This window comes from Fulmarus glacialis, unplaced genomic scaffold (assembly GCF_000690835.1).
Source record: "Fulmarus glacialis isolate BGI_N327 unplaced genomic scaffold, ASM69083v1 scaffold47997, whole genome shotgun sequence".
NCBI classification, from domain to species: domain Eukaryota; kingdom Metazoa; phylum Chordata; class Aves; order Procellariiformes; family Procellariidae; genus Fulmarus; species Fulmarus glacialis.
In genome coordinates, this window is record NW_009224808.1 from 219 (window position 1) to 11,747 (window position 11,529).

At 44.6% G+C, this 11,529-nt stretch overlaps 1 protein-coding gene across 1 annotated transcript; it reads right to left on the reverse strand.

Annotated features, from left to right (window-relative positions):
• Positions 1-482: 482 nt before the first annotated feature.
• LOC104080000 (cytochrome P450 4V2-like) lies at positions 483-10,531 on the reverse strand (the record flags this gene model as incomplete). Its single annotated transcript, XM_009582248.1, has 7 exons — positions 10,321-10,531; positions 7,214-7,326; positions 6,275-6,360; positions 4,344-4,534; positions 3,870-3,939; positions 2,507-2,633; positions 483-689 (listed from the first exon to the last, which is right to left on the reverse strand). Coding segments are annotated over exons 1-7 (1,005 nt in total), but the record flags the coding sequence as incomplete, so codon positions are not given.
• Positions 10,532-11,529: the final 998 nt, after the last annotated feature.

Consider the following 11,529-nt stretch of genomic DNA (forward strand, 5'->3'; position numbering starts at 1 on the left):
CAAGGGACAAAATGTGAGGAGAGCTAACAAAATGCAAGGCAAAACACTGAAACCATTTAGAGCTCTCTTTAGCATTAATGAGGTTTGCAAAAGGAGCTGAGAGCCTATGGCCCACATCAGCCATTAAGCTCTTATTACTCACCTGCTTTCATTAGTAGAGCCTGCTCAAATAGGCAGGGCCTGCCACATGTGTATCACCCAACATTTTGCCAGGGCACACAATTCTGGATCAAATGTTTCTATTCTTCAGTAGTTTCTATCCTACAGAGATTTCCTTTTAGGCTTCCAGGGTTAAAATAACTTCATACTAAAAGTAACCTCCTGAACTAAGAAAAGGAAGAGTCACTACCCGCAAATGTCAGGTTCTGGGGGGAAAAAAAAACCAACACAAAACAAAACAAACAAAAAAAAAACAACACCCCCCCCCCCCCCAAAAAAAAACAACCAACCAACCAACCACCCACCCACCCAAACAAACTAACGGGTTCCTTGGGTACCTCAAACATGAAAGTATCCACTTCCTCACGAATGTCCCTGTAGCTCAATTTGTTCCCTTCATCATCTGTCGCACTCAGCAGCATGTCCAGGAAAGCTTTTCTCTTTTTGGAGCCGCTTTCTTCACAGTTCCCATCAGTATCACATTTTGTTTGCTTGGTGTTTTCAAGTTCTGCAACTTTTTCTGCAATGATCTGAAATTAGAGCCATTACATTAGATATGATGCACACAGCACATGCGCACAGTCTATGTCACACAGGTTTGTCCCAACTTATTAAAACAACAACATCCGTCTGTAGCAGTCTACGTGAGCTAGTTATTATAGCTGTCAGCATTAGCTCATGAACTTTAACTGATTTTTTGTGTTAGTAGGTGAAATATGACCAACCCCTCTTGTCCCAAGCAATAGAATGAACCTTGAATAACCTTTGTGTAATCAAGAAAATACACAGCCAAACTATGCAAACAACTTGTTGATCATCAAGAAGCGTAAACACATCCAGTATATCTGAAATAAGCCGATCATGAATGCCAATAGCGACAGCAAATCAAAACGCATCACCACAATTTGAACAGACTGATGACCAAGAAGATATTCTCTACCCTATCCAATAACTAAGGAAAGGATCACATCTCCAACCTCTGGGGAACCCAGGAGATTGAAGAGAAGCCAGGGCACCCCACAACCCTGGATCAGGAGTACACATAGCACGGCTGGAACCACTACACTAAAGCTTCCCAAATTTTCTTCAGTATGAGAGCAATGGTTGAACTTCCTTTTTTTAGGTCAAAGCACAGCCCCAGTGACAGACAGAGATTCCTTGCTGTCACGACCATTGTTGTAACGGCAAAACAGAACCCTTCAATAAACCAGTATTGCTCTCAACAACAACAAAATAATTAAAAATAAAGGCTGTAGAGTATGCAATTCTGTTCAGAGGAAGCACTGAACAGAAAAAAAAAATACAGTTGTATACACACACATTGTTTCCCTCACTGAACAGACACATATTGAACCTTTTGTCTCAATGCTTTCTGTCAGCACCTACACTAAGTGATATTATTATTTACTGTTCCTTTGTCATCTTCTAAGATTTGTCTTCTTATATTCAGTGCACCAGCCCAGCATGGGAAGAGAGCAAGTGTTACCTTAGATCTCTAAGATCCTCTCTCATGCCTCAGTGCTGCAATTCCCAATAAAAGGAAGCAAAACATTAACTACTTAAAACCAATACAGAGTCAATGGGGCTCATTATATGTACTGAAAGTTCAGAGATTATTTCTTTTGTTGTGGGCATTGATACAATGACATCGTGGGGTACATACATCTATTTCAGGGAAAGCAGCCTCTCTGGTAACATCCTAACAGTAGATTTGGGAGGGCAACCATTGGCAAGAATAGCATGGGAAATATTTGGTGAGAGAAAGGGGTGTTACTTGCACAGTCTAACATGGTGAGAGAACACTGCGTTTTATGCCAAGTCAGTGATGTACGCTTAATGGTTTCTGTGTCAAAGTGTCTTACTGCTGATGTGAGGACCTGCATGTGTTTGCTCATCTCAGCAGTTCTGCTCTGAATAGGGGAAAATGAATACGGGCTTCAATTTCTGAGGGCTGGACCAAGTGGCATTACCAAGCAGAGCCCTATGCTTATTGCTACAAACTTGGCAGTGAGCTGTTGCAGGTGATTCAGATGTGGGGCATCTGGGGCAGAAGAAGAGTTTAATGAATTCCTGTTGTTTGTTTCGGTTGTCAAGGACCTGTAAGTCCTGCTACTCCCTTGGAGTGATATACTCCCTTGCTTAAATACGATAGAGCTCCTAACAGGGAAGTCAGCTGTGTTCTTCTTTTCAAGGAATTCTTCGGCACCCCAACAGAGAGATAGTTCTCCTCTTAATAGATGCATATCAAGGGGCTGAACCTCACACCCATTTGGAAGCTCTCTGCTGAGTGCAAGACTTTGCTCCAACAATTAAAAGGTACCATTAAAAAAAAAAAAAGAATCTATACTGTATCCGTAAAATTGTGAAGGATCTTGAGGTTCTTCTCATGCTCTCTTCCTTCCTTGAACAGCATATATACAAGATCAGACCAAAGCCAAGGGCTCTTCTGTCGCTGTTGGATTAGATCGCTCATCCTAGGGGCACAACAGTTACATCATGTAACATTTCTTGACAAAAAAACAAATTTACAGCACACTTTCAAGAACCAAAAGAAAAGGTTCTACCTCCCCCAGTGAAGTGGAACTTAACATATCATGTGGGTTTAAACCCATTCATCTGAAGGGAAGGCTGTTCATATTTGTTTTCTGATTTCAAACCATCTCAAAATTTCTGTCACCTATCCCAGCATCACCATGATTTATATCTTTAAGCATTGATCTCTGAGAAGGAGAGCATATTCTCATTTAGTTGGAATCCTCTTGAAACAGACATAGTAAGTCATCCAGTCCAGTCCCACTCCACATCAGTAAAGCATTGACCATGCTGAAAAGACATGTACATCCTGAAAAGACTACTCATGCCACGGTTCCAAAATATCTGCCCTGAGACCTCAAACAGCCATCTGAAAGCATTACATTCCTACTTGACTGTCCAGATACCATATATGCCAGACAGCACATGAAAAGTATTTAAAATAAAGAATATAAGACTTCAAGTATGCTCAAACACAACTGGAGTACATTTGGAAGGGCTGATTGTCATTGCTACTCAGCTCTTGCGCATGCTTTTGGCTGCAAAAAGAGACTTTGAGGAGTAATTATTACATTTAGGCCACCTTCGGGCCCACTTGCGGTACAATTTGGGAAAGGCCAAGGAACGATGACAATCAAACCTTCTAATTCCACCCCTTTTTTGTAACACACCTGTTTCAACAAGCCCCGTCAAAGGCTAGGGGTGAGATGCCACAAGCAGCTACATCTCATCTAGGCTGACACACCAGTGTGGTAGGAATATAGACCATGCTTTTCCTAATCCACTGGACAGTCACGTACAGTTTGAATGGTGTAAATACTGACATGAACTGCAGAGCAGCAGTGCCTCAGCTTTAACATGCTGTCTAAACCAGCATCCTCCCAATTCTGCCAATCGTGCTGATATGAAATGTTGCAGCTCCATTTTTTTTTAACCTCCTGTATCGATGGATTAACTGAATAGCTGCTGACACCTCTTCAAAGCCTCAGCCTCCCATTGCATATGCTCACACCAGAAAATGCATCAAAATCTGTAGGAGTTTTTCCTGCCTTCCTGGCTTTCTCCCTCCATCCGTGACTCCCCAGCCCTGCCTCCCGGCTCACAGCAGATGAGCTCCTGACACCAGCAGCATCAGCTCCAGCCCAACTACAAAGTAGTCAAGGAAAATGTCCATTTACCTGTAGATAGCACGAACATACTCAGAATCCTTATTCTCCTGAGCACCCACATTCTTGCCCATTGCTGTTTCTAGGAGGAGGAAATCATCAACGGTTCATGAGTGCAAAGTGAAATGCAGAGTCGCTGTACACAATAAGTTACTACTGCTCTTAGCTTCTGACTGTCACCACACCATCCTTTCAACAGGTGGATACACACATCCCCTTCCAGGTGGTGAGCTCGCTTTACATTTCCATGCCCAGGAACTTTGCTCCTCAACACAACCTCACTTCGGACTGCTACCTCTGCCCTGCCCTGCTCAGATGCACACAAGACACCCTAGGAGAAGGGATGGCCTTGGGAGGATGGAAATGCATTCACACAATATGCAGGGACATTCCTCTTCAACTGTCTCCTCACACAACGTGGCACAGCTGTACTCATGAGCCTCTGCGTCATTCGCAGCCCCGCCACAATAACTGAAGAGGACTTACCACAGATGATATCAAGGGCACACAGAGTGATGTCCAGAAAGACATCAAATGGTTCCTTGTCAACATGCTTCTCAAGTTTCTCCAACAAAATACCTCCTTGTTCATTCATAACCTCTAGAAAGTCAGTTAAGATTGCAAAGTGGAACGTGGGAGTTATCATCTTCCTCCGCGACCGCCACTTGTCTCCGGTGCTGCAAAATTAACAGGAAGAAGGAAATGTTAAAAACTCCAAGTCAAAAATAAAACCCTCACCATCACAGGAAGTACACACTAAAAACTGCAGCCTGGAACACCTTCACAGATGGTCACGCTGTAGAAGACTTTTTAAGCTGTCCATAGCACTCCCCAGGAGCAAAATGGAAATATTTCCTGCTCCAGCTCTCTCCGAAGCACAAGCCACCATTTCTATAGCTGCTCTCAACAAAAGAAGATGCCAACAAGGCTTCAGGCGATACAGCCTCAGTGCACAGGCTCAGAGGGATCGAGCAGAAGCCATCTATAGGACAAACCAGCTATTCAGCATCAAGGCCTCAACTCATGGCACTGTCTCTGTGAATCACCACCCGTGCTTGACTTCATCCACTGACTAGGAAATGAGGATTGCAGAGAACTAGGGTCCACAGACATTATGCAAATGACTGCCTCAACGTCTGGCTACAAAGTACTTCCTTGGAGACAGGCAACCACTTCCCACACATCAGTGAAAGAGCACGGAGCCACAGCGGGTGACACCAGCTTGCTGGGAGTTCTTGTTCACTTTTTCTGAATCACATGCCCCACAGGCACACAACTGGCAGCTCTGCTTACAGGGTAAACCATCGCACCACTTCTCCTGTTAACTTGTTTTTGGGGCACTCCTCAGGCCAGCTTATCCGCTTGCTGTCTACCACTACTGCCCTTAATCATCAGAGACTGGAATATTCTCCTCCATTATGTTTTTGCAAGCACAAGGAAGTCAAATCACCTCAAAGTCTTCTGGAGGCAAAACAAACAGTAAGGAAGAAGACTAACAGTGAGGATACACCATGCCCGATGCCCATGGACCTTAAAGTCTCTGCACTTTGCTACTGGTTACTGCCTTCTTAAGGGCCATGAACAAAACTCAGGATAAAAGCCATTCCTCATCCTCTCACATAAACTTACGCCTCCCACACAACGTGATCACATCTGGCTTTTACGACATCATGGTCCCATCACAAAGCACGAGGAGTTCACCTCTGAGGGCTCCAAACAAGCAACAAAGCTCCACTGCTAACAGGGGCTTGACCTTCTCCCAAAAACACGAAAAGGCACAAAGGCGCCAGAGCCACCCTACACTCACCTTGCTCTGACTCTTGAATATCTGCATCATCCAGACCAAACCTTCCTTGACCCTCCCAAGACCGGAGGACACCAAACCCTTACATCACTGCTCCTCCCTCCCTCCACTCCTGACTTGCACTCTTACCCAGGCTCACCTCTTATGAGCCTCCACTTCATGAGGGAAATGAAGGACAGGGTGCAGATACTCTCCCATCCTACCCCAAAGCATCACCAACCTCAGGCCCATCCTACTGGTTTGCCAGCGGAGATAAGCAATGCACACAGTCGCAGTTCTGCCACAGTCCAACCACTTGACGCACATCACAACATTCAAAATAGCCAGCGTGTAGCATTGCAGACTAAATGACACCACTTGCCATAGGATACAACTTCCCAAAACTCAGACTCATTTCAAGCCTCTGGACAAAAAAGTAACAATGGCCAAATTTGCCAAGAAAAAGATAATGCCAAAAGATTTTTATCGGACATTAGCTGCTAAAGAGCAACCAAGACCATCACAAGGAATAAGACTTCTATAGCTATCATCTGTCCAGAGATACACACAGCACTTCCTATCATATACCCTGTGAATTTCAAAAAGACAGCAATGCACCTGCATTTCACTATACCTTGTCAGAAGTCCAGTGCCCAGCCACGGCTGCAGGAATTTGTACAGGTATGATTTTTCTATATGTTTCGAACTGCTCAGAATAACCTGTCAGAAAAATGAATGGAGAGGAAAAAACATCACTTGTTAGATGGAGAGAGATTTCTTCAGCTGAGATTACTTTACACAACCTCAGTTCCTCCACAAAAATGCCACGAGCCTCAGTAAAATGCACAATATTTCAGTATAAGCTGGTACACAGGGGGAACATTGAATTCACACCCTCAAGTTTTTCAGTAAATATCCCAACCCTGAGAAACAATGAAATACTTAAAAACTACCACTCCCACTCCCCTTATCTTCCTGAAAAAGAAAAATATGTCTTACAAAGTCACAGGCAGAGCTCAGGGAAACCCAACGGTTTCCAGCCTTAACCAAATTCTTCAATAAACACTCCAACAAAGAAACAACTCTATCTTCCCGGTTCAGGGACAATCATTGTCTGTAGCAAAACTAATGACTACATTTCATGGCATCAAGACAGACCCACCGAGTTCTAACACTGAAGTCAGTCAAACAGACACAAGCATTGCAACCCACACTTCGTAATGTTCTACCCCTATTTCAGTGGTCCCATCTTCCCTGCTATCTTCTTGTCCATTCTGATCTTGGGAGCAGAAGCTTTCACACATGTGAAAACAAAGCTAAAGGAGATGCTTCTTTGTATAAAACATACTGAGTCGCTGCTGTCATTTGTCGCTGGCCATCTTCAGTATTTTTTTTTTTCCAAGACTAGGCTTTTTATATTCTTCCACTTCCAGCCTTTCTTTAGCACTGGGCCAGAGGACAATCTCAAGTAAAATCAGCCCAAGCCCTTTTTTGCAAAAATTACACTGAGAGAATAATAACTAACAGGTTGGACACTGCTTTGCATGACAGTGAAATAGACAAGGACACTCACCTCCACACTGTCAGGGTGATACAAAATCACAACAGGCAATGGTCCCATCCAAAGTTTGAACAACGGCCAACTCCTGAACTCTTCAACGTAAGATTGCAATTGTTTAAAAAAAACTGGAATGAAAAAAGCAGATCAGAATTTTTAAAAAGGGGGGTTTTGCTGAATAAGCAAGACTTCGGTAACGAACTGTTTTTTCACCAGATGCCCTGTAATTATGTTTTTGTTGTAGTTTTATATTGCTACTATGACTAAGCAGCATATTTTGCACCTATCTGTTAGCTGTACTGCAGGAGCATTTCTTTATGGCTACACTCTTGAAGGCACTCTAGAATAGAGAAACCCCTCCTAGCTGTAGATAAGGCAGTTTGATTTAAGCAGTCTCAAAGCACTGCAGCATGGGCAGTATTGCAATGCTCTTTGTAACAATTACAGCCAAATCAAACTTTATCAAGGCTATGCTTACATTTTGGCTTATCTGACACTAGCCAAAATGCTCTATCAAGATGCTTCTTTACTTTTCAAGTACAGCATCAAGCCTTTTCCCATCTGAGACCTCACTGACAGGTACTAAATTTGTGGTGCACACACAAGTGATGCTGTGCACAGTAATGGCAGAGCACTGCGCAGGAACCAGTATCACCTGAAATGTCTAATTTCTGATAGCTGGACTCCTGAAGAAAACCTTTGGAGCCCTTACTTGTTTGTCTGCAAACAAATTACTTCTTACTCCAACATGCTTAAATCATCTCACTCTCTTGCAGCCCTAACCATTAGTGATGGTTTGCAATTCTAGCAGGGGCTTTTGACAGCTGGCTGCTCCAGGATTAAAGTCCACTCTTGTCCTTTTAGAAACCTTACTGAAGGGTAAGTGACCACTTATGGGGCCACTGTGGATTTAGCAACTCAGATGTCCCCATCTCTAAGGGCACAAAGACTCATAGGATCATTCATGCCACAGACCACCTGAGAGATACCACTATTGTCCAGCTGCCAGTTGGACTTCATACCAGTGAGCTCAGCAATCCAGCCAATTCTCCACCCACATTATTATCCACTCATCCAGTCCACATCTTATCTGTTTAGCTATACAGAAAGCATGGGAGATGGTATCAAAGACCTTGCTGAATCAAATTAAACGCCATCTACTGCTCTTCCCTTGCTCACAGATCCAGCTATCTCGTCACAGAGGGCAATCAGGTTAATTCTGCAATTCTAGAGTAGGTGGCCGCTATCAGGATGTTCAAGGATTAAACATGCCTTTGCCCTTTCAGAAACCAGATTAAACAATAAATTACTCCCTCCAAGGCCTCTGCAGAGTTGAAAATTCAAAGGTCCCCAAATCAAAGGAAAAAAAAAAAAGAAAAAAAAACTAGTTTCCAAATAGACACCCAAACACAGCATTCCCTAGTCTTGGGCAAAGTTCTAATGACACCTCGTCCAAAAGGCTTAAGAATGACACCTCGTCCAAAAGGCTTAAGAATGACACCTCGTCCAAAAGGCTTAAGAGTATCAGATTATTTTGCTCTTTTTTAATATTTTTTCCTAACATCACCATGATTAAAATATCACAATTTTCCAGCATTTGCCTATTGATATCAATAAATAAAATCACCATCAGATGAAAAGTCATTTTTCTTTCTGCTATAAAACCTTATCCTCTTTTCTAAAAACTATCTTTTTTTTTTTGTCACATTTTTAATGAAAAAGATTATAAACCACAAACTTCACTCATTTTTACATAAGATAAACAAGAACAAAGGCAGATGGTCAGGGACTTAACTAAAGCACGGAGGCTATCTGATTCCTGCTAACAAAGGAGATTAGAGACTCCATAGAACATAAGAGTATCCATCAAACTGCTTTCTGGAGAGAAAAACAATGTTCTTGTTTTGTTTTTTAAGCAGATTTAAAAAGAAGAAATAAAAAAAAGAAAAAAAAGATTTGTCTCTCAGTCAGGCTCATATATACATCCTGACTATGATCCTGCTACTGCTTCCCCAAGTCAACTTCAGGGAAAGCTGCTTGTCCTCGCTTCCACCAAAGAAAGATCTCTCATATCTGTATTTAGATACGGGGTGGGATCCAGAGGAAAAACACGAGCAGGTACCCTTGTGAACAGAGGGACCATGTCTCAGCATATGTCAGCACTGGACAATGTGCGCGCCCATGCTGTACTCGTCCTTGGCTTCACCACGCTCCCATGACCCAGTCGCTCTCTCTTCTGGCAGCATAACTGGCAGGAACGCATCTGCACAGAGCAGACTGGCATACACAGGCATCAAAAACACACCAAGAAGAGTCTGCTGGTCCACTGACAGCACAGCCAGAGCTGCTTTAACACCACAGACTCCTCGAGAAACATGCTCCTGTGCAAAACCAAGTAGCAAACAGAAAGGGAACGTGTAGCACATTAATGCTCTCCCAAGCACCTGGCAAAAAGAAGGTACCATTGATCAATGCGAGAACAGAAAGGTTCGCTTTTGAGGGATGTACTGAAAATACTCAGCAAGTTCTTTTGCATCTAACGCATAAACCTAAGGCACAGCTAATTCTGAAAACGACCCAGCAACTCAGCATGCTAAAGTCCCTTGCACATGCTCACTTCGGGGGAGATAATTGTTTAAAGAAGTATTTTTCCTTCGCAAGCTACAAGCTTTGTTTGGATCAGAGCTAATAGCCATGGAGACAGAGTGCTCTGCGTTGTGGAACAGCACTTCCTGTGAGAGCACCCAGCACGCCTCCCTGTCACAAAAACACATTCCACAGTATTCATGCTCCACCTCACCAAAAACTGGAAACGGGTCTGAGTCCAGCATCAGCACCTGGAAGCCACTGTCAGAGTGAACCTCCAGCTAATCTTTGGCTGATAATAATCCCATATTTATGCAGTTGTTCTCCTTTCCCCTCCACTTCCCACTTCTCACACAGTTCCCCTCTGCAGGTTGCCCACAGAGCCAGAGAGACCTAAAAGTGATGGCACACCCCACAGCCCCCCCCTGCCAGACACAGCTCGACCACCCAAGCACCTCGCCAGCGCTGGCTTCTCCAACAAAGCCCCACGCAGTGCAGGGACTTCACAGCTGGACTACGGTGTGAGCTGCCCTTACCTTCTCCCTCCCGCTCCAAGAGTGGAGCATTTCCCAGCACAGGATAGCACGGGCTGATTCCTGGGATCGGCTTCATCACCCACCATCGCCTCCAGTAATCCATCAGGGAGGGCAGGGAGCACACGGCCACAACCGTCAAGAGCAGAGCGGTGACCCCAGCCCCCAAGTGCAGCAGCTGGGGTCCCCCTGCGGCTTCCTGCACGACCTCCATCGCCACCTCCCAGCCTCCTGCTCCGAGCCTTGATCCCTACTGGGGAACTGACACTGCCTGTACCTAGCTCTGCCTGTACTGCAGCAGCGGAGTGTGCCAGGAACCAGGCACAAAAGCAGGAGGCGGAGCTGTCACACGAGCCCCAAAGTGCAGCTTCCTGCCAGGAAAATAAACAAAGATATAAAAAACACACACACGGAGAGGCTGTCCGCAAGCACTTTGTGACGGCAGAGCAGCCACAGGGAACGGTGCATTTCCTTGCCCTCGCTTGGCTCCTCTGACTCAAGTGAAGATTGAAGAAGTCCTTCCGTGCAATACCTCAGAAGGAAAACACACAAACCGCTGTCAAGAGAAAAACCACCTTTTTGCTGATTTGGGGAGGATGGATTTTCTCAACACCACCTTTCTCCGTTTGTTTTCACGTGCTCAGGGAACACCATTTTGCCATACAGAACTGCTCCAGTGCTCTCCAACATGATGCCTAAAGGGTTTCAAGTGCTTCAGATGGGGAGCACCTTTCTTAAGTTGGGTTAATGGCTCAAAGGGGTTACACAAACCAGAGCCCATACAGACCCACTATCAAGAAGGGCACTGCAAAGCACACTGATGCTTCTCTGCTCAAATGACCTTAGCTGATCTCACTGTTCAATGCTCAGTCACAGGCTAAAGGGCGCCAGTAACACGACTGGCAGCACTAGCACCTGTGTCACAACTTGCAAAGTGTTTGGGTAGAAGTGGTGGCACACCCACCACAAACCCTGCTGCCCTTCCTGCCTCAGGAGGAGCCAGGGTCTCTTCTCACTGCTGCAGGGCTGCTGAGCACCTGTTCCTCAAAGCCTCCAATGCTCAGAAACCTTGTGGTCAAACAGAAGTTCAGTGAAATGGCAGCATGGCTTACACCCCATTTGCAAAAATTCACCCCCTGAATATACCATAAAAGCTTCTCATAGCCACGGTCATGTTTCTCCTGTCTGTTTTGTACCAAAATTGACTCCACT